General features: G+C 49.5%; 1 protein-coding gene across 1 annotated transcript in view; it reads left to right on the top strand.

Moving 5' to 3' along the window:
- LOC139230527 (excitatory amino acid transporter 2-like) overlaps nucleotides 1-23,282 on the top strand; it is a 31,485-nt gene that overhangs the window by 4,706 nt on the left and 3,497 nt on the right. The window contains exons 2-8 of the mRNA XM_070862359.1: nucleotides 4,932-5,084; nucleotides 8,132-8,382; nucleotides 11,934-12,114; nucleotides 13,832-13,958; nucleotides 17,398-17,631; nucleotides 18,969-19,163; nucleotides 22,140-22,274. Coding sequence (XP_070718460.1) covers nucleotides 4,932-5,084; nucleotides 8,132-8,382; nucleotides 11,934-12,114; nucleotides 13,832-13,958; nucleotides 17,398-17,631; nucleotides 18,969-19,163; nucleotides 22,140-22,274 — 1,276 coding nt within the window. The remainder of the gene's footprint in view (nucleotides 1-4,931; nucleotides 5,085-8,131; nucleotides 8,383-11,933; nucleotides 12,115-13,831; nucleotides 13,959-17,397; nucleotides 17,632-18,968; nucleotides 19,164-22,139; nucleotides 22,275-23,282) is intronic.

Here is a 23,282-nt window from a genome sequence, read left to right as displayed (position 1 = left end):
GTTTTGCTCTTCTCCACAAGTGGCAACATTCTCTCTGTATCCACTCACTCTCAGGTATCGGTTAGTCTCAGTAACAGTTTGTGTGTGTGTGTGTGTGTGTGTGTGTGTGTGTGTGTGTGGACAGTGCCATCGTTGGATGCTGTTCCTGTTTAAGGTGGCAATTGATCATTGCCCTGTTCGACTAACCACATGTCTGGGTATCGCTGTGTTTCTATTATGCTGTCACGCTGTACCTTGCCACTGAAGCTTTTTGTTGTTAGGATTAAGCTTGTGGTTTTCTCAAATATAGGGCAGTTTGCAAAGGAGCCTGTAAGGTAAATATATGGAGTGTATTATTTTGATTTCTTAATCCTGTTGAAATTGCTGGAATGACCTGATTTTCTTTTGTGGTGGCAGGGATTGTACGGAGCTGTAGGATTGGATTATAACGCACTGTGAGCTGTCAGGCCATCGTTTCTATTGAGTTCTTCCTTTTCCTTTTGAGGAGAGTGAGAATATGCATCATTTAGTGATTAGAACTGTCCTAGGAGGAAAAACTTAAATTTCTATAGCGCCTTTCACGACCTCAGGATGTCCCAAAGCACTTTTCAGCCATCGAAGTACTTCCTGTTGTAATGTAGGAAACACGGCAGCCAATTTGCACACAACAAGCTCTCACAAATGAGTTAAATGACCAGATAATCTATTTTTAATTTTAATGTATTTGCTTCATGGGTTCTTTGCTTAAGAATTCACAGCAACACATTGCTATTAAGAACTAGTTGGTTTATCAGCAAAGGTTTAACAATCACACGGCACATTACCAGTTCATCCACCAGGCTCACAACCACCTGCCCCATCGTGGATCCCCCGAACCCAACTGGCTGGGGTTTCATTGAGTCTTGTGAACATCACGTGACTGGCTAAGCCATTCCCAACTCAACAGCTCGACAAACCTGTGCGCATGCTCACAGGGGCATATATTACATTAATGATGTTGATTGAGGGATAAAATATTGGACAGGACACCAGGGATAACTCCCCTGCTCTTCTTTGAAATATTGGCCGTGGGATCTTTTCTGTCCACCTGAGAGAGCAGACGGGGCCTCGGTTTAACCTCTCATCTGAAAGACGGCACCTCCGACAGTACGGTGTTCCCTCAGCACTGCACAGGGAGTCTCAGCTTAGATTTATGTGCTCAAGTCTCTTGCGTGGGACTCGAACCCACAACCTTCTGACTCGGGCAGGAGTGCGGAGCCATGGTGACATCTCAAGGGGAGGGATGTGGAGAGCTCGTCGTATTAGTGGGTTAAGATGCGCAGTTGTTGCACTGTAAAGCCCATCCCAAATTGCCTTTGAGAAGGTGGTGATGAACCGCTTTCTTGAACCGCTGCAGTCCGTGAGCTGATAGTTCCCTGAGGGAAAGGATCTGATAGACCCCAGTCAGTGTACCGGTATCTCCCTGAGAGAGGGGGGACTGAGAGACATCAGTCAGTGTACAGATATCCCCCTGAGGGAGAGGGGACTGAGAGACACCAGTCAGTGTACCGGTATCTTCCTGAGAGAGAGGGGACTGAGAGACACCAGTCAGTGTACAGATATCCCCCTGAGGGAGAGGGGACTGAGAGACATCAGTTAGTGTACAGATATCCCCCTGAGGGAGAGGGGACTGAGAGACACCAGTCAGTGTACAGATATCTCCCTGAGGGAGAGGGGACTGAGAGACACCAATCAGTGTACAGATATCTCACTGAGGGAGAGAGACTGAGAGACACCAGTCAGGGTACAGACATCTCCCTGAGGGAGAGGGACTGAGAGACACCAGTCAGGGTACAGATATCTCCCTGAGGGAGAGGGGACTGAGAGACACCAGTCAGTGTACAGATATCTCCCTGAGGGAGAGGGACTGAGAGACACCAGTCAGTGTACAGATATCTCCCTGAGGGTGAGGGGACTGAGAGACACCAATCAGTGTACAGATATCTCCCTGAGGGAGAGGGACTAAGAGACACCAGTCAGTGTACAGATATCTCACTGAGGGAGAGGGACTGAATGACATCAGTCAGTGCACAGATATCTCACTGAGGGAGAGGGACTGAGAGACACCAGTCAGGGTACAGACATCTTCCTGAGGGAGAGGGGACTGAGAGACACCAGTCAGTGTACCGGTATCTCCCTGAGGGAGAGGGGACTGAGACACCAGTCAGTGTACAGATATCCCCCTGAGGGAGAGGGGACTGAGAGACACCAGTCAGTGTACAGATATCTCCCTGAGAGAGAGGGGACTGAGACACCAGTCAGTGTACAGATATCTCCCTGAGCGAGAGGGGACTGAGTCACCAGTCAGTGTACAGATATTTCCCTGAGGGAGAGGGGACTGAGAGACACCAATCAGTGTACAGATATCTCCCTGAGGGAGAGGGACTGAGAGACACCAGTCAGGGTACAGACATCTCCCTGAGGGAGAGGGACTGAGAGACACCAGTCAGGGTACAGATATCTCCCTGAGGGAGAGGGGACTGAGAGACACCAGTCAGTGTACAGATATCTCACTGAGGGAGAGGGACTGAATGACATCAGTCAGTGTACAGATATCTCACTGAGGGAGAGGGACTGAGAGACACCAGTCAGGGTACAGACATCTTCCTGAGGGAGAGGGGACTGAGAGACACCAGTCAGTGTACAGATATCTCACTGAGGGAGAGGGACTGAGACACCAGTCAGTGTACAGATATCTCCCTGAGGGAGAGGGGACTGAGAAACACCAGTCAGTGTATCGGTATCTCCCTGAGAGAGAGGGGACTGAGAGACACCAGTCAGTGTACCGGTATCTCCCTGAGCGAGAGGGGACTGAGACACCAGTCAGTGTACAGATATCCCCCTGAGGGAGAGGGGACTGAGAGACACCAGTCAGTGTACAGATATCTCCCTGAGAGAGAGGGGACTGAGACACCAGTCAGTGTACAGATATCTCCCTGAGGGAGAGGGGACTGAGAGACACCAGTCAGTGTACAGATATCTCCCTGAGGGAGAGGGGACTGAGAGACACCAGTCAGTGTACAGATATCTCCCTGAGAGAGAGGGGACTGAGACACCAGTCAGTGTACAGATATCTCCCTGAGGGAGAGGGACTGAGAGACACCAGTCAGGGTACAGACATCTCCCTGAGGGAGAGGGACTGAGAGACACCAGTCAGGGTACAGATATCTCCCTGAGGGAGAGGGGACTGAGAGACACCAGTCAGTGTACAGATATCTCACTGAGGGAGAGGGACTGAATGACATCAGTCAGTGTACAGATATCTCACTGAGGGAGAGGGACTGAGAGACACCAGTCAGGGTACAGATATCTCCCTGAGGGAGAGGGGACTGAGAAACACCAGTCAGTGTATCGGTATCTCCCTGAGAGAGAGGGGATGAGACACCAGTCAGTGTACAGATATCTCTTTTTTTTTTATTTTGAAGATTATGTGGCAATTTTCAAGACTAGAGCTGCTCTTTAAAAGAAGATTACAGCTAGAATTGTACCCAAGCCCAGCATCACATGCTTTCCTTGAGTCTGAGAGCACGCCATTAATTTGTGTTCCTCTTGATCTCTTTGACGGTGCCATGATTGCTTCTTGCTCAGAGGGGATTTGAATTTCATTAGGACCTCAATGTTCTGCATCAGTCCGAGGTAAATAAGAAATTAAAATGGGAACAAATCCCTCGGACGTCTGTCGTTGACTTCTTTTTTAATCAGCTTCAGTTCGGCATTTGAAGAGAGGAAAAGATGGCAATCGCACAGCCATTGCGTGACCCAAGCGTACTAAGCCGCCCGCAATTCATTGAGCAGGACGACTTTGTTCATCGCTAACCAGGTGTAATGTATGCATCTATGCATGCTCACAGGTTTGTAGAGCTGTTGAGCGGGCAGGTAGGAGGGCCTCCTCGTAGGACTGCACCTGGGCCTGGCCAAGGGGGTCATCAACCGGTCCAGGCAGCGGGTGGTCGAGGGGGTCGTTCAGCCCGACTGCCTGCCTCTCTTCCGCGGTTACATCCGGGCCAGGGTGTCCCTGGAGATGGAGCACGCGGTGTCCACCGGTACGCTCGCGGCCTTCCGCGAGAGGTGGGCGCCGGAGGGACTGGAGTGCATCATCACCCCCGGCAACCAAATTTTAATTTAACTCGTTAAAGTTCCCATGTTAATTTGGATATTTGTGGGTTCTAGTGCCCTCACAAAAGGGGGTACTTGATTTAAAGTTATTACAAACATAGTTGTGGAGCTGTTGAGTTGTGTGTGGCTTAGCCAGTCATGTGATGTTCATAAAACTCAATAAAACCCCGGCCAGTAGGGTTCGGGGGATCCACGATGAGATATGCAGTTGTGAGCCTGGTAGATGAACCAGTAATGTGTTGTGTGATTGTTAAACCTTTGTTAATAAACCAACTCTTTCTTAATAGCAATGTGTTGCTATGAATTCTTAAGCAAAGAACCCATGAAGCAAATACATTAGAACTCCCAGTGCAGTGCTGAGGGAGTGCTGCACTGTCAGAGGTGCCGTCTTTCGGGTGAGACGTTAAACCGAGGCCCCGTCTGCTCTCTCAGGTGGACGTAAAGATCCCGCAGCACTATTTCGAAGAGCAGGGGAATTCTCCCAATGTCCTGGGGCCAATAATTATCCTTCAATCAACATAACAAAAACAGGGATTATCTGATCCGTTATCACACTGCTGTGTGTGGGAGCTTGCTGTGCGCAAAATTGGCTGCCGTGTTTCCCACATTACAACAGTGGCTACACCCCAAAAGTACTTCATTGGCTGTAAAGCGCTTTGAGACGTCCTGAGCTTGTGAAAGATGCTATCTAAATGCAATTCTTTCCCCAGTCTGTCCATCAAGCCCGCGCGCGTGTTTGCATTGATCTTGGTTTAACACTTGAGAGTTTGACGTGGGTTTTAATCTGTGTGCTTCAGGTGTGATCTTGGGTGCAGTGTTCGGGTGTCTCCTGCGCATGGTGCCTGATCTGACCCCCAACATTCTCCTGCTGGTCTCCTTCCCCGGCGATATCCTAATGCGGATGCTGAAGATGCTGATTCTACCACTCATCATCTCCAGCCTAATCTCAGGTGAGCAACCTCGGCTGCTGTCCCAGCGTTTTTCCTCGTGAACGTCTGGCCACGTATCCGCCACATAACCGAGAACGCTCATTTCTACCACCCTAACATCGCCCGCCCCTGCCCCTTGCCTCCGCTCATCCGCTGCTGAAACCCTCATCCAGGCCTTTGTTACCTCTCGACTTGACTATTCCAACGCACTCCTGGACGGCCTTCTACCCTACGTAAACTAGAGGTGATCCAAAACTCGGCTGCCCATGTCCTAACTTGCACCGAGTCCCGCTCACCCATCACCCCCTGTGCTCACTGCCCCGTGTCCTAACTCGCACCGAGTCCCGCTCACCCATCACCCCCTGTGCTCACTGCCCCGTGTCCTAACTCGCACCGAGTCCCGCTCACTCATCACCCCCTGTGCTCACTGCCCCGTGTCCTAACTCGCACCGAGTTCCGCTCACCCATCACCCACTGTGCTCACTGCCCCGTGTCCTAACTCGCACCGAGTCCCGCTCACCCATCACCCACTGTGCTCACTGCCCCGTGTCCTAACTCACATCAAGACCTGCTCACCCATCACCCACTGTGCTCACTGCCCCGTGTCCTAACTCGCACCGAGTCCCGCTCACCCATCACCCACTGTGCTCACTGCCCCGTGTCCTAACTTGCACGAGTTCTGCTCACCCATCACCCCCTATGCTCACTGCCCCGTGTCCTAACTCGCACCGAGTCCTGCTCACCCATCACCCTCTATGCTCACTGCCCCGTGTCCTAACTCGCACCGAGTCCCGCTCACCCATCACCCACTGTGCTCACTACGCCGTGTCCTAACTCGCACCGAGTCCCGCTCACCCATCACCCACTGTGCTCACTGCCCCGTGTCCTAACTTGCATGAGTTCTGCTCACCCATCACCCCCTATGCTCACTGCCCCGTGTCCTAACTCGCACCGAGTCCCGCTCACCCATCACCCCCTATGCTCACTGCCCCGTGTCCTAACTCGCACCGAGTCCCGCTCACCCATCACCCCCTGTGCTCACTGCCCCGTGTCCTAACTCGCACCGAGTCCTGCTCACCCATCACCCCCTATGCTCACTGCCCCGTGTCCTAACTCGCACCGAGTCCCGCTCACCCATCACCCACTGTGCTCACTGCCATTGTCCTAACTCACATCAAGACCTGCTCACCCATCACCCACTGTGCTCACTGCCCCGTGTCCTAACTCGCACCGAGTCCTGCTCACCCATCACCCCCTATGCTCACTGCCCCGTGTCCTAACTCGTACCGAGTCCCGCTCACCCATCACCCACTGTGCTCACTGCCCCGTGTCCTAACTCGCACCGAGTCCCGCTCACCCATCACCCCCTGTGCTCGCTGCCCCGTGTCCTAACTCGCACCGAGTCCCACTCACCCATCACCCCCTGTGCTCGCTGCCCCGTGTCCTAACTCGCACCGAGTCCCGCTCACCCATCACCCCCTGTGCTCGCTGCCCCGTGTCCTAACTCGCACCGAGTCCCGCTCACCCATCACCCGCTGTGCTCGCTGATCTACATTAGCTTCCGCTTAAGCAATCAAAATTCTCAACCTTATTTTCAAATCCCTCCATGGCCCTCGCCCCTCTCTATCTCTGTAATCTCCTCCAGCCCCACAACCCCCCCGAGATGTCTGCGCTCCTCTAATCCTGCCCTCCTGAGAATCCCTGATTATAATCGATCCACCATCGGTGGCCGTGCCTTCTGTTGCCTGGGCCCCAAGCTCTGGAACTCCCTCCCTAAACCTCTCACCTCTCTACCTCTCTTTCCTCCTTCAAGACGCTCCTTAAAACCTACCTCTTTCTGTGCTAATTTCTACTTATGCGGCTCGGTGTCAAATTTTAATTTCATAATACTCCTGTGAAGCACCTTGGGACATTTCACTACATTAAAGGCACTATCTAAATACAAGTTGTTGTTGTCTCTCTGCTTCTGTCGCCTCTGATATGTTTAAAGTAATTGGTAGAAGGTTTAGAGGGGAGATTTCTTCACCCAGAGGGTGGTGGGGGTCTGGAACTCACTACCTGAAAGGGTGGTAGAGGCAGAAACCCTCACCACATTTAAAAAGTACTTGGATGTGCACCTGAAGTGCCCTAACCTGCAGGGATATGGACCGAGAGCGGGAAAGTCGGATTAGGCTGGGTGGCTCTTTGTCAGCCGGCGCGGACACGATGGGCCGAATGGCCTCCTTCCGCGCTGTAAATTTCTATAAAGACAAGGTGGACATTGTGGGTGAAGTGCTATCATCACGATTCACAAGTCTTTTGCGCTGCAATGCGACCCTGATCATTGCTCTCCTGGCTTTTGACTGAGATGAGGAGGAATTTCTTCACTCAGAGGGTGGGGAATCTCTGCAATTCTCTACTCCAGAGGGCTGTGGAGGCTCAGTCGTTCAGTATATTCAAGACAGAGAATGATAGATTTTTGGATATTAAGGGAATCGAGGGATATGGGGATTGGGCGGGAAAGTGGAGTTGAGGTCGAAGATCAGCCATGATCTTATTGAATGGCGGAGCAGACCTGAGGGGCCAAATGGCCGACTCCTGCTCCTATTTCTTATGTTCTTACGTCCTACCTGTGGGATCGATTGTTGTGGCGAACCTGGATTGAGCGCCAACCTGCCCTAGTCTACCTTCTGGGAGCGGTTGTAGAGACGGCACTGGCATAGGATGGCAGTGCGAATGGCGGGTGGTGTGGGCATGGAGGGGGTGCGGTGCCCAACGTGGGGACGGAAATACACAAAGGATTGAATTTCCATGGGCTGCCTTCCGATGTCCCACCATAAACTTGGCGGAGCGTTGTCCTATGGGGCCGTTTATGTTGGGTTTCTGCCGTCCGTCCTGCAAATTACAGCTGGAGATGATAGCCAGATAGGGCACAGAGGGAGGCCATTCGGCCCATCGAGCCTGTGCCGGCTCTTTGAAAGAGCTTTCCGATTACTCCCACTCTGCCCGGCTCTGTGCCCGTAGCACAGTAGGCGCGAGGGGCCGAATGGCCGACTCCTGTTCCTAATTCTTGTGGTCTTCTGTTCCAGGTCTTGCTGGCCTCGATGCCAAGTCAAGCGGCCGGATGGGCTCCCGGGCCATGGCTTATTACATGTCCACCACCATCATTGCCGCCACTCTGGGCGTCATTCTGGTCATCACCATTCACCCTGGGAATCCTAAACTCAAGGAACAGATGAGCGTGATGTCCAGGAATCAGGAGGTGTCGAGTCTGGATGCCTTCCTGGATCTCATTCGGAATCTATTCCCGGACAACCTTGTGCAAGCGTGTTTCCAACAGGTGAAGCAGCCTCCTGGCCTCTGCCGTACTTTGTTTTATTCACCAATTGTTTTGCATTGACTCCCGCATCAGGTACAGCGTCATGTAAAAAGGAAAGGCTTGCATTTATATAGCATCTTTCACAAACTCAGGATGTCCCAAAGCACTTTACAGCCAATGAATGTCTTTTGTTTTACTTGAAATGTAGTCACTATTGTAATAGGAACATAGGAGCAGGAGTTGGCCATTCAGCCCCTCGAGCCTGCTCCACCATTCAATGAGATCATGGCTGATCATTGACCTAACTCCATAATGGAGGCAATGCGGCAGCCAATTGATACTGAGTGGATGTTTCCCCTCGTGGGGGAATGTGAAACTAGGGGGCACAGTTTCAGAATGAGGAGTCGCCCATTTAAAGCGGAGATGAGAAGGAATTTCTTCTCTCAGAGGGTCGTGAACCTTTGGAATTCTCTGCCCTAGAGAGCTGTGGAGGCTGGGTCATTGAATATATTTAAGGTGGAGATAGACAGATTTTTGAACGATAAGGGAGTGAAAGGTTATGGGGAGCAGGCGGGGAAGTGGAGTTGAGGCCAAGATCAGATCAGCCACGATCTCATTGAATGGCGGAGCAGGCTCAAGGGGCCGAATGGCCGACTCCTGCTCCTATTTCTTATGTTCTTATTTGCTCACGGCAAGATCTCACCATCAGCAACGTAATAATGACCAGATAATCACTGAGTGATATTGGGTGAGGGATACCAGGGATAACTCCCCTGCTCTTGTTCACAATAGTGCCGTGGGATCTTTTATGTCCACCTGAGAGAGCAGACGGGGCCCTCGTTTAAGGTCTCATGCGAAAGACGGCACCTCCGACAGTGCAGCACTCCCTCAGCACTGCACTGGGAGTATCAGCATAGATTTTGCACTCAATGTAGTCACTGTTGTAATCAGTCTCTCATTAGTGTAGTGGTGAGTATCCCTGCCTGTCACGTGGGAGACAGGAGTTCAATTCCCTGACGGGGGAGAAGCATTTTGTGCTCGCTTCGGCAACACATATACTAAAATTGGAACGATACAGAGAAGATTAGTAGTGGTCAAAGCAGCCTTGTAGCACCTGATGTGAAGCGCTGTGACCGTATAGTGGTTAGTTACTCTGCATTGTGGCCGCAGCAACCTCGGTTTGAATCCGAGTTATGGCACAGTTTGCTTTTATCTCATAGAAACGTATTCGATTCTGACGGGACGAGACAGGTTAGATGCGGGAAGAATGTTCCCGATGTTGGGGAAGTACAGAACCAGGGGACACAGCCTTAGGATAAGGGGTAGGCCATTTAGGACTGAGATGAGGAGAAACTTTGTAAAGTCCTGTCCCCTCAGTACAGATTCACACGAGGCATGTAGTGAAGTCACTCTGGACCTGCACCTTTATTTCACAGCTCTGGAATGCTGCACTTGCCTGAGACCTGTCCTTATATACCTGTCTCTTGCAAGTGCACCCCTGGTGGTCAGGTATGCTGGTGGTTACAGGTCATATCATAGTCATGTATAGCATGTTAGGATACAGTTATATATAATAATGTAAGATACATGACAAACTTCTTCACTCAGAGAATTGTTAACCTGTGGAATTCCCTGCCGCAGAGAGTTGTTGATGCCAGTTCATTAGATATATTCAAGAGGGAGTTAGATACGGCCCTTACGGCTAAAGGGATCAAGGGGTATGGAGAGAAAGCAGGAAAGAGCTACTGAAGGAATGATCAGCCATGATCTTATTGAATGGCGGTGCAGGCTCGAAGGGTCGAATGGCCTACTCCTGCACCTATTTTCTATGTTTCTATGTTTCTATGTGGTAGCTAACTCACTGTGCGCACATTGTCGACCGCCTTTCCCACATTACAGCAGTGACCACACTTCAAATTACTTCATTGGCTGTAAAGCGCTTTGGGAGATCCTGAGGTCATGAAAGGCGCTATATAAATGCAAGTCTTTCTTTGGAGGGGGACTGTGGGGGGCCATTTTATTCACTGGCAACACAAAGTGGGTTTTTTCTTGGTTCTGGGCTGGGTTTGAAGTGAGTTCCCCATCACTAGCAATGAGAAGGTTCCCCTCCCATCTTACCCAAATCATATAAGTCCCTCCGTGGTCTCACCCATCCGGCCCCTGCAAGTTCCTCCGATACTCTGATCATCTCACTCCGCTCCATCCCTCTCTCTCTTCGCCCCCACCATTGTGGGCAGTGTGGTGGCTGGTGTGCAACAGCCACCACACGTTAAAAAAATCCACGCACAGGCATCTTCCACCCTTGAGGATGTAGTTCGGGTTCTTTTTGAGAAACACCTGTGAACTCATCCTTTTTTTTTTGGCGTGGAAGCAAGTCTTCCTCGTTTTGAGGGGCCGCCTTTGATGATATGATGTGGGCAGTCTTTAGCTACCATATTTGGAACTCCCTCCCCAAACCCTCCCACCTCTCTCCCCACCTTTAAGCAACTTCAGCTGCCTGGGCCCCGAGCTCTGGAACTCCCTCCCTACATCTCTCCGCCTCTCCACCTCCCCTTTCTCCTTTAAGAGGCACCTTAAAACCTACCTCTTGGACCAAGCCTGCCCAGATATCTCCTCGTGAGGTTCAATGTCAAATTGTGTTTGATAATCGCTCCTGTGAAGCGTCTTGGGATGTTGTACTGTGTTAAAGGTGCCATATATATGCAAATTATTGTTGTAAGTAGAAAGACACTAACAGAGATGGACCGATATTGGATGGATAAATAATACTGTTGGATTTGATGTTAATCTTAACTGTGAATATTGAAAGAAGCTCCATAGGATCATTAATGTTTGTTGTTGGCTAAAAGATGCTCAAAAAGTCTGTGTTCTATGTTATTATAATTTTCAATATTTTGTTTTTAAAAGAGGGGATTGTCCTATGAGAAGAGATTGAGTAGATTAGGCCTATATTCTCTAGAGTTTAGAAGAACGAGAGGTGATCTCACTGAAACATACAAAATTCTTACAGGGCCTGACAGGGTAGATGCAGGGAGGATGTTTCCCCCGGGCTGGGGGGGTCTAGAACCAGGGGTCACAGTCTCAGGATAAGGGGTCGGCCATTTAGGACTGAGATGAGGAGAAACTTCTTCAATCAGAGGGTGGTGAATCTTTGGAATTCTCTACCCCAGAGGACTGTGGAGTCTCAGTCGTTGAGTATATTCAAGACAGAGATCGATAGATTTTTGGTTATTAAGGGAATCAACAGATATGGGGATCGGGCGGGAAAGTGGAGTTGAGGTCGAAGATCAGCCCTGATCTCACTGAATGGCGGAGCAGGCTCGAGGGGCCGAATGGCCGACTCCTGCTCCTTATTTCTTATGTTCTTAATTGGATTGTCCTACTTTCTCTCTATCGTTGCCCGGGCCACCATTTTGAAATCAGGTTCTGAATGGATGGAACAATCCCAGCATGCATCGGGTGTAGCCACATTAAACTGATGTTTCTAATGGAATAAAAGGCACAGTCATTGGAAAATATTTTGGTTATAGTATTTATTGTGCTAGCCAATTTGATTTGGATCCCTCAATTAGGTGCAAACTGTATCGAAGAAGGTTCCGGTCACTCTCCCCGACGAGGTCAGATCAGACAACGTTAGCCAAGCCCTCATGGTGAACATCTCCTCCCTGAATGGAACACTACCTGCTCTCAACACTCAACAGATCTTTGTAACGAAGAAGCATTTGGAGCTCAAGTGGGGAATGAATGTCTTAGGTAGGACTTTGGTTCACTGGCTCAAACCATGTTAACTCATTCTATCTTGCAGGAGGTTTCCTGGGAAACAGTGATGCCATGTTGCAAGATCTCCAGATGAGGACTCTCCTCATTTGTATTTTTCGCTGCTTGTGTCCCACTCTCCAATTCCTTTCGTCTCCCCTCATTTTCAAAAGAGTTCAGAGAAGGTTCACTCGGCCGATTCCTGAGATGAAGAGGGTTGTCTTATGAGGAAAAGTTGAGCAGGTTGGGCCTGTACTCCTTCGAGTTTAGAAGAATGAGAGGTGCTCATACTGAGATGTGTAAAATTCTGAGGGGGCTGGACAGGGTAGATGCAGAGAGGATGTTTCCCCATTGGGGGAATCTAGAACTAGGGGGCACAGTTTCAGAATAAGGGGTCACCCATTTTAAATGGAGATGAGGAGGAATTTCTTCTCTCAGAGGGTCGTGAATCTTTCCAATTCTCTACCCCAGAGAGCTTTGAGGCTGGGTCATTGAATATATTTAAGACGGAGATAGACAGATTTTTGAGCGATAAGGGAGTCAAGGATTATGGGGAACAGGCAGGAAAGTGGATTTGAGGCCAACATCAGATTAGCCATGATCTTATTGAATGGCGGAGCAGGCTCGAGGGGCCAAATGGCCGACTCCTGCTCCGATTCCTTATATAGGAACGGCCGATATATTTCCAAGTTAGGATGGTGCGTGACTCAGAGGGGAACGTAGAGGTGGTGGTGTTCCCATGCGCCTGCTGCTTCTAGCGGGTAGAGGTCGTGGGTTTGGGAGGTGCTGCCGAAGAAGCCTTGGCGAGTTGCTGCAGTGCATCTTGTAGATGGTGCACACTGCAGCCACGGTGCGCCGGTGGTGGAGGGAGTGAATGTTGAAGGTGGTGGGTAGCGTGCCGATCAAGCGGGCTGCTTTGTCCTGGATAGTGTCGAGCTTCTTGAGTGTTGTTGGATCCCTACCCATCCAAGAAACTGTGTTCTATTACCCAACACTAATTTTTTAAAAACGACACATATAAATTGCAGGGTCAAATCTCTGCTTTGAGGAGGGCACCCACTGCATTGGCTCACCCTGATAGGGGTGGTATAGGGCTCAGAACCTATCACCCAATGGTGGCATACCGTGATGGCCCTTACTGTTGTAATGTAGGCGTCTGTGAGCAGGGTTGTAGAGCTGTTGCATTGTGAGTGGCTTAGCCAGTCACGTGATGTTAACAAGACTCAATAAAACCCCAGCCAGTTGGGTCTAGGTCATCCAAGATGAGATATGCAGTTGTGGATGAACTGGTAAAATGTAGTGCAATTGTTAAACCTTTGTTAATAAACCCACTAGTTCTTAATAGCAATGTGTTGCAATGAATTCTTAAGCAAAGAACCCAGGAAGCAAATACATTACAAGTGTTGAGCAGCTCAAGTGAAGAATAGTCACTTTGGTGAGGCACTGGGGCCAAGCATTGGCCAGTGTTTGTGGAGCCATAACTCAGCGGGAGTTTCACTAACCAATGGGCTTTCTTCACTCAAACCTCTCTTGAGTTAGTACCTTCAGGAGAGGAAGGTAGACAAATGAAAAGAACCTCAAGATATCTTCCTGTTGTATGATGCATTAGTTTGTGCCTCTTGCGTCCCTCTGCACTTGTAACCTATATGACCATTCAATTGTGTTTCTAATTAGAATTAGTAGATTTTTGTTTTAATGCCATTTTGTCCCCTAGGGCTGATTGGATTCTTCATTGCGTTTGGTATTTCCATGGGGAAGTTGGGCGAAAGGGCTCAACTCATGGCCGAGTTCTTCAACGTGCTCAACGAGATTATCATGAAGCTGGTCACAATGATCATGTGGTAAGGGCGTTTCACACAACCCCGGGATGCCAGGCTGACCAGCGAAGGTAGAGGCCACCGAGCCAGGTCCAGATAACCACATTCAAACAAAGAAAGGCTTGCATCGATCTACATCGCATTATGCAACCTCGGGGCGTCCCAACGCGCTTTACTGCCAATGAAGCACTTTTGAAGTGTAGTCACTGTCGCAGTCTGGATTTTGAATGGGGGATGTTCTGTCCTGGAGTGAAAGTAATCCAGGTTGTGAATGGAGCCACTCTCGGTTTTAATTGGAGCCAATCCAGGTTTTGAATGGAGCCAGTCCGGGTTCTGATTAGACCCAGTCCGGGTTTTGAATGGAGCCAGTCCGAGTTCTGATTGGAGCCAATCCAGGTTTTGATTGGGGCCAGTCTGGGTTCTGATTAGACCCAGTTCGGGTTTTGAATGGAGCCAGTCCGGGTTCTGATTGGAGCCAGTCCAGGTTTTGATTGGGGGCCAGTCCGGGTTTTGAATGGAGCCAGTCTGGGTTTTGAATGGGGCCAGTCCGGGTTCTGATTAGACCCAGTCCGGGTTTTGAATAGAGCCAGTCCGGGTTCTGATTAGAGCCAGTCTGGGTTTTGATTGGAGCCAGTCCGGTTTCTGATTCGACCCAGTCCGGGTTCTGATTGGAGCCAGTCCAGGTTTTGATTGGGGACAGTCCGGGTTTTGAATGGAGCCAGTCCGGGTTTTGAATGGAGCCAGTCTGGTTTCTGATTAGACCCAGTCCGGGTTTTGAATAGAGCCAGTCCTGGTTCTGATTAGGGCCAGTCCGGGTTTTGATTGGAGCCAGTCCGGTTTCTGATTAGACCCAGTCCGGGTTTTGAATAGAGCCAGTTCGGGTTCTGATTAGACCCAGTCTGGGTTTGGAATGGAGCCAGTCCGGGTTCTGATTAGACCCAGTCTGGGTTTGGAATGGAGCCAGTCTGGGTTTTGATTAGATCCAGTCCGGGTTTTGAATGGAGTCAGTCTGGGTTTTGAATGGGGCCAGTCCGGGTTCTGATTAGAGCCAGTCCAGGTTTTGAGTGGAGCCAATCCAGATTTAATGAAAGCAGGTTTTTGGATTACCCTGGCAAATTTAAACTTGACTCAAAACTCTGGGATTTCTCATTTTTAATTCTTCTTTCGGATGTGGCCGTTGCTAGCTACATTTTCATTTAGATAGCGCCTTTCACAACCTCAGAACATCCCAAAGCGCTTTACAGCCAATGAAGTACCTTTGGAGTGTGGTCACTGTTGTAATGTGGGAAACGCGGCAGACAATTTGCGCACAGCAAGCTCCCACAAACAACAATACCCAGATAATCTGTTTTTTAGTTTATGTTGATTGAGAGATAAATATTGGCCAGGACACCGGGGATAACACCACAGCTCTTGTTCGAAACAGTGACCGCGTGATCTTTTACGTCCACCTGAGAGGGCAGACGGGGCCTTGGTTTAATGTCTCATCCGAAAGACGGCACCTCCGACAGTGCAGCACTCCCTCAGCACTGCACTGGGAGTGTCAGTCTGGATTATGTGCTCCAGTCCCTGGAGTGGGACTTGAACCCACAACCTTCCGACTCAGAGGCGAGAGAGTGTTGCCCACTGGGCTTCGGCTGACCCCTGAGTTTCCCTTACATAAGAACATAAGAATTACGGCCCCTCAAGCCTGCTCCGCCATTCAATAAGATCATGACTGATCATTGAGCTCAGCACCATGTGAGAAGGTGTTTGTGGGCTTTATATATCATCGGATATTATGGTCTTCGATGAATCATAGAAAGTTGCAACACGGAAGGAGGCCATTCGGCCCATCGTGTCCGCGCCGGTCGAAAAAGAGCTACCCAGCCTAATCCCACTTTCCAGCTCTCGGTCCGTAGCCCTGTAGGTTACGGCACTTCAAGTGCACATCCAGGTACTTTTTAAAAGTGGTGAGGGTTTCTGCCTCTACCACCCTTTCAGGCCGTGAGTTCCAGACCCCCACCACCCTCTGGGTGAAGGAATTTCCCCTCAAATCCCCTCTAAACCTCCCCCCAACTATTTTAAATCTATGCCCCCTGGTTGTTGACCCCTCTGCTCAGGGAAACAGGTCCTTCCTATCCACTCTATCTAGGCCCCTCATAATTTTATACACCTCAATAAGGCCTGCCCTCAGCCTCCTCTGTTCCATGGAATACAACCCCAGCCTATCCAATCTTTCCTCATAGCTAAAATTCTCCAGTCCTGTCAACAGCCTCCTAAATCTACTCTGCACCCTCTCTAGTGCAATCACATCCTTCCTGTAATGTGGTGACCAGAACTGCACGCAGTACTCCAGTTGTGGCCTGACTAGGTTTTATATAGTTCAAGCATAACCTCCCTGCTCTTGTATTCTGTGCCTTGGCTAATAAAGGAAAGCATTCCGTATGACTTTTTAACCACCTTATCGACCTGTCATTAGCAAAGAAAAGATCAGGAACCTGGCTTGGCCTGCACTAACCACCCTGGCCCAACTTGTTCTGGGTCTTGGCAGTGGGCAGCCATTAGAGGCGGAAGAGTTGAGCCCAGGGTAATGTGTAAAAACAGAAAATGCTGGAAATCTCAGCGGGTCGGGCAGCATCTGTGGAGAGAGAAACAGAGTTAACGTTTCGGGTCGATGACCCTTTGTCAGAACTGGCGAATGTTGAAAAAGAACATTCTTAAGGAGCACCGAAAGGAGAAGGGGAGGAAAGAACAAAAGGGAAGGTCTGTGGTAGGGTGGAAGGCAGGAGAGATTAGAGAGACACAAGGGACGATGGAGCGACTTGAAATGGTAATGGCAGCAGTTAGAAAAAGGTTAGTCTAGATAGGGTGTGAATGGTGGGATAATAACTAGCTGCCATTGGAGACAAAGAGAAAAAAAGCATAAGTTCGGGAGGGACGTGGGGGCCTTATGGCTAAAGGGATCAGGGGGTATGGAGAGAAGGCAGGGGTGGGGTACTGAGGTTGCATGATCAGCCGTGATCTTATTGAATGGCAGTGCAGGCTCGAAGGGCCGAATGGCCTGCTCCTGCACCTATTTTCTATGTTTCTATGTTCTGATCTGAAATTGTTGAACTCGACGTTGAGTCCAGAAGGCTGTAAAGTGCCTAAACGAAAGATGAGGTGCTGTTCCTCGAGCTTGCGTTGAGCTTCATTGGAACAGTGTCGGAGGCCGAGGACGGAGAGGTCAGAGTGGGAGTGGGAGCTGGGAATTAAAGGGGCAGGCGACCGGAAGCTCGGAGGTCACCTCTACATTGGGGAGGCCAAACGCAGATTGGGGTGCGGAGGTGCTCCGCAAAGCGGTCACTCCAATCTGCGTTTGGCCTCCCCAATGTAGAGGAGACCACACCGTGAGCAGCGAACACAGTATACTAAATTTATTTCAGATTCCAGCATCCACAGCATTTTGCTTTTGTGACGAGTGAGTGTGCTCTGTTGCCAGGTATTCTCCACTGGGAATTGCCTGCCTGATCTGTGGGAAGATTGCGGCCATCAAGGATCTGGAGGCCGTTGCCCGACAGCTGGGAATGTACATGGTGACCGTGATTGTGGGCCTCATCATCCATGGCGCCTTCATCCTCCCCTCCATTTACTTCGTCATCACGAGGAAGAACCCACTGGTGTTCTGCGGTGGAATATTCCAAGCCTGGATCACCGCGCTCGGCACCGCGTCCAGGTAGGGCTCTTCAGTCTGCCGTTCCGCTCGAAGGAGGAAGCAACTGTATCTGTCCTGGGAGTGTTTGATGGGCCAGTGTAGAGAGAGCTTTACTCTGTATCTAACCCCCGTGCTGTACCTGCCCTGGGAGTGTTTGATGGGACAGTGTAGAGGGAGCTTTACTCTGTATCTAACCCCCGTGCTGTACCTGCCCTGGGAGTGTTTGATGGGACAGTGTAGAGGGAGCTTTACTCTGTATCTAACCCCCGTGCTGTACCTGCCCTGGGAGTGTTTGATGGGACAGTGTAGAGGGAGCTTTACTCTGTATCTAACCCTGGGAGTGTTTGATGGGACAGTGCAGAGGGAACTTTACTCTGTATCTAACCCCGTGCTGTACCTGCCCTGAGAGTGTTTGATGGGACAGTGTAGAGGGAGCTTTACTCTGTATCTAATCCTGGGAGTGTTTGATGGGACAGTGCAGAGGGAGCTTTACTCTATATCTAACCCTGGGAGTGTTTGATGGGACAGTGTAGAGGGAGCTTTACTCTGAATCTAACCTGTGCTGTACCTGCCCTGGGAGTGTTTGATGGGACAGTGTAGAGGGAGCTTTACTCTGAATCTAACCTGTGCTGTACCTGCCCTGGAAGTGTTTGATGGGACAGTGTAGAGGGAGCTTTACTCTGTATCTAACTCTGGGAGTGTTTGATGGGACAGTGCAGAGGGAGCTTTACTCTGTATCTAACCCCGTGCTGTACCTGCCCTGAGAGTGTTTGATGGGACAGTGTAGAGGGAGCTTTACTCTGTATCTAACCCTGGGAGTGTTTGATGGGACAGTGCAGAGAGAGCTTTACTCTGTATCTAACCCCGTGCTGTACCTGCCCTGGGAGTGTTTGATGGGACAGTGTAGAGGGAGCTTTACTCTGTATCTAACCCCATGCTGTACCTGCCCTGGGAGTGTTTGATGGGACAGTGTAGAGGGAGCTTTACTCTGTATCTAACCCTGGGAGTGTTTGATGGGACAGTGCAGAGGGAGCTTTACTCTGTATCTAATCCTGGGAGTGTTTGATGGGGCAGTGCAGAGGGAGCTTTACTCTGTATCTGCCCTGGGAGTGTTTGATGGGACAGTGTAGAGGAAGCTTTACTCTGTATCTAACCCTGGGAGTGTTTGATGGGACAGTGCAGAGGGAGCTTTACTCTGTATCTAATCCTGGGAGTGTTTGATGGTGCAGTGCAGAGGGAGCTTTACTCAGTATCTAACCCTGGGAGTGTTTGATGGGACAGTGCAGAGTGAGCTTTACTCTGCCGCTGATCTATGGGGCAACCAGTACTGTAACTCTTACTCCATTTCTTTCATACAGTGCAGGTACTTTACCCGTGACATTCCGATGCCTTGAAGAAAACTTGCAAATTGACAAACGGGTGACCAGATTCGTGCTTCCGATCGGAGCCACCATAAACATGGACGGGACGGCCCTGTATGAGGCAGTGGCGGCCATCTTTATTGCTCAGATGAATGGGATCGTACTGGACCCTGGGCAGATAGTGACCGTGAGGTGGGTGGTCCTTGTCATGACGATAGGGAACTGTAGCATGGTGGTTATGTTACTGGTCTATGAATCCAGAGGCCTGAACTAATGATCCTGGAGACATGAGGACAGCTGGGGAACTTATATTCATTTAAATAAACTTGGAATTTACAAAAAAAATCCAGCATCAGTAATGGTGACCATGAAACATAGAAACATAGAAAGTAGGTGTAGGAGCAGGCCATTCGGCTCTTCGAGCCTGCACCACCATTCAATATGATCATGGCTGATCATGCAAACTTCAGTACCCCATTCCTGCTTTCTCTCCATACCCCTTGATCCCTTTAGCTGTAAGGGCCACATCTAACTTCCTTTTGAATATATCCAATGAACTGGCCTCAACAACTTTCTGTGGTAGAGAACTCCACAGGTTCACAATTCTCTGGGTGAAAAAGTTTCTCCTCATTGCGGTCCTAGATGGCTTACCCCTTATCCTTAGACTGTGTGTTCCCTGGTTCTGGACTTCCCCAACATCGGGAACATTCTTCCTGCATCTAACCTGTCCAGTCCCATCAGAATTTTATACGTTTCTGTGAGATCCCCTCTCATTCTTCTAAATTCCAGTGAGTATAAGCCTAGCCAATCCAATCTTTCTTCATATGTCAGTCCTGCCATCCCGGGAATCAGTCTGGTGAACCTTCGCTAGACTCCCGCAATAGCAAGAACGTCCTTCTTCAGATTAGGAAACCAAAACTGCACACAATACTCAAGGTGTGGTCTCACCAAGGCCCTGTACAACTGCAGCAAGACCTCCCTGCTCCTATACTCAAATCCCCTCGCTATGAAGGCCAACATGCCATTTGCTTTCTTCACCACCTGCTGTACCTGCATACCTACCTGCATGACACCCAGATCTCGTTGCACCTCCCGTTTTACTAATCTGTCACCATTCAGATAATAATCTGCCTTCCTGTTTTTGCCACCAAAGTGGATAACCTCACATTTATCCACATTATACTGCATCTGCCATGTATTTGCCCACTCACCTAACCTGTCCAAGTCCCCTTGCAGCCTCTTAGCGTCCTCCTCACAGCTCACACCGCCATCCAGCTTAGTGTCATCTGCAAACTTGGAGATATTACACTCAATTCCTTCGTCTAAATCATTAATGTATATTGTAAATAGCTGGGGTCCCAGCACTGAACCCTGCGGCACCCCACTAATCACTGGAAACTATCAGATTGTCGTAAAAACCCATCTGGTTCAGTAATGTCCTTTAGGGAAGGAAATCTGCCACCCTTACCCGATCTGGCCTGCACGCGATTCCAGACCCACGGCAATGTGATTGACTCTTAACTGACCCTCTGGAACGGTCCAACATTTGCCTTCATAAAATTTGAACATAAGAACATAAAAATTAGGAGCAGGAGTTGGCCATTCGACCCCTCGAGCCTGCTCCACCATTCAATAAGATCAGGGCTGATCTTCCACGTCAACTCCACCTTCCTGCACTATCCCCATATCCCTTGATTCCCCTAATATCTATCGATAGCCTTGAATATGCTCAAAGATTGAGCTTCCACAGCCCTCTGGGGTAAAGAATTCCAAAGATTCATCACCCTCTGAGTGAAGAAATTTCTCCTCATCTCAGTCCAAAATGGCCGACCCCTTATCCTGAGACTGTGTGACCCTTTGGCAATTCTCTGGAGTTCCTTGTCCAGGAACATAACCACGGCACTGCCAGCCCACTGATACCAGCCTCTCTACTTCTGGGCCGGGGAGGAGAAAGTCCCTGCTGGGAGACGCAGATTCGTCAGTTCCGAACCTGTGACGCCCCCACAGGTGAATAACCTGTCAATGCTAATTCAGCTAAGAACATAAGAACATAAGAACATAAGAACATAAGAACATAAGAAATAGGAGCAGGAGTAGGTCATATGGCCCTCGAGCCTGCTCCGCCATTTAATACGATCATGGCTGATCCGATCATGGACTCAGCTCCACTTCCCCGCCAGCTCCCCATAACCCCTTATTCCCTTATCGGTTAAGAAACTGTCTATTTCTGTCTTAAATTTATTCAATGACCCAGCTTCCACAGCTCTCTGAGGCAGCGAATTCCACAGATTTACAACCCTCTGAGAGAAGAAATTTCTCCTCATCTCTGTTTTAAATGGGCGGCCCCTTATTCTAAGATCATGCCCTCTAGTTCTAGTCTCCCCCATCAGTGGAAACATCCTCTCTGCATCCACCTTGTCAAGCCCCCTCATAATCTTATACGTTTCGATAAGATCACCTCTCATTCTTCTGAATTCCAATGAGCAGAGGCCCAACCTACTCAACCTTTCCTCATTAGTCAACTCCCTAATCCCCGGGATCAACCGAGTGAACCTTCTCTGAACTGCCTCCAAAGCAAGTATATCCTTTTGTAAATATGGAAACCAAAACTGCATGCAGTATTCCAGGAGTGGCCTCACCGATACCCTGTATAGCTGTAACAAGACTTCCCTGCTTTTATACTCCATCCCCCTTGCAATAAAGGCCAAGATACCATTGGCCTTTCTGATCACTTGCCGTACCTGCATACTATCCTTTTGTGTTTCATGTACAAGTACCCCCAGGTCCCACTGTACTATGGCACTTTGCAATCTTTCTCCATTTAAATAATAACTTGCTCTTTGATTTTTTTTTCTGCCAAAGTGCATGACCTCACACTTTCCAACATTATACTCCATCTGTCAAATTTTTGCCCACTCACTTAGCCTGTCCATGTCCTTTTGCAGATTTTGTGTGTCCTCCTCGCACATTGCTTTTCCTCCCAGCTTTGTGTCGTCAGCAAGGTGCTGGAGCTGACTGGAATTCCTTGGAGACCGACCTCAGGCCGGTTTGGCACTTGATGGGGGCATGATAGAGATAGAGCTCGGTGATGGAGATGGGGTGGCGGGTCGGGAGTTTAGCTCTCGGACATGTTTTCTGACTTTATGCCTGGTTTTCTTTCCTCGCTAGCCTGACTGCCACCTTGGCGAGTGTCGGAGCGGCCAGCATTCCCAGTGCCGGCCTCGTTACCATGCTCCTGATTTTGACGTCAGTGGGACTTCCGACCCAAGACGTCAGCCTCCTCATCGCAGTCGACTGGCTACTGTGAGTAGATCGGCCGAGGGAGATACAAGCAGAAAATGGTGCAAGTGCTTTAGCGGGTCAGGCAGCGTCTGTGGAGAGGGAAACGGAGTTAAACGGAGTTAGCCTGACATCGGGCATCGGGAAAATGCTGGAATCCATTGTTAAGGAAGTGGTATCAAAGCACTTAGATAAGCGTAACATGATTAGGCAGAGTCAACGTGGTTTTATGAAAGGTAACTCATGTTTGGCAAGTGTATGTGAGTTTTCTGAGGATGTAACTAACAGGGTAGATAAAGGGGAACCAGTGGATGTCGTATATTTGGATTTCCAAAAGGCATTTGATAAGGTGCCACATAAAAGGTTATTACACAAGGTAAGGGCTCATGGGATTGGAGGTAATGTATTAGCATGGATAGAGCATTGGTTAACGGACAGAAAATAGAGAGTAGGGATAAACAGGTCATTTTCAGGTTGGCAGGCTGTAACCTGTGGGGTGCCGCAGGGATCAGTGCTGGGGCCTCAGCTATTTACAATCTATATTAATGACCTAGATGAAGGGACCGAGTGTAATGTATCCAAGTTTGCTGACGATACAAAGCTAGGTGGGACAGTAAGCTGCGAGGAGAACACAAAGCGTCTGCAAAGGAATATCGATAGACTGAGTGAGTGGGCAGTGAGGTGGCAGACAGCGTATAATGTAGGGAAATGCAAGGTTATTCAGGTTTTTAAGCAAGTGTAGGGGCCGGGAAAAGGAGGGAGGGCAGGAAAGAACAAAAGGGAAGGTCTGTGATAGGATGGAAGGCAGGAGAGATTAGAGAGACACAAGGGATGATGGTGCGAGGCAAAAGGCGATGTTAATGGGACAAGTTAAGAAACAAAAGATGAGTCTAGAGAGGGTGTGAATGGCAGAGTCTTCACCAGCTACTGTGGAAAAGAAAAAAAACAGAGAAAAAAACATAGGGGTAGGGGTTACGGTCTGAAATTGTTGAACTCAACGTTGAGCCCAGAAGGCTGTAAAATGAGGCGCTG

This window comes from Pristiophorus japonicus, chromosome 19 (assembly GCF_044704955.1).
Source record: "Pristiophorus japonicus isolate sPriJap1 chromosome 19, sPriJap1.hap1, whole genome shotgun sequence".
NCBI lineage: Eukaryota > Metazoa > Chordata > Chondrichthyes > Pristiophoridae > Pristiophorus > Pristiophorus japonicus.
This window is presented reverse-complemented; position numbering and strand designations above follow the sequence as displayed.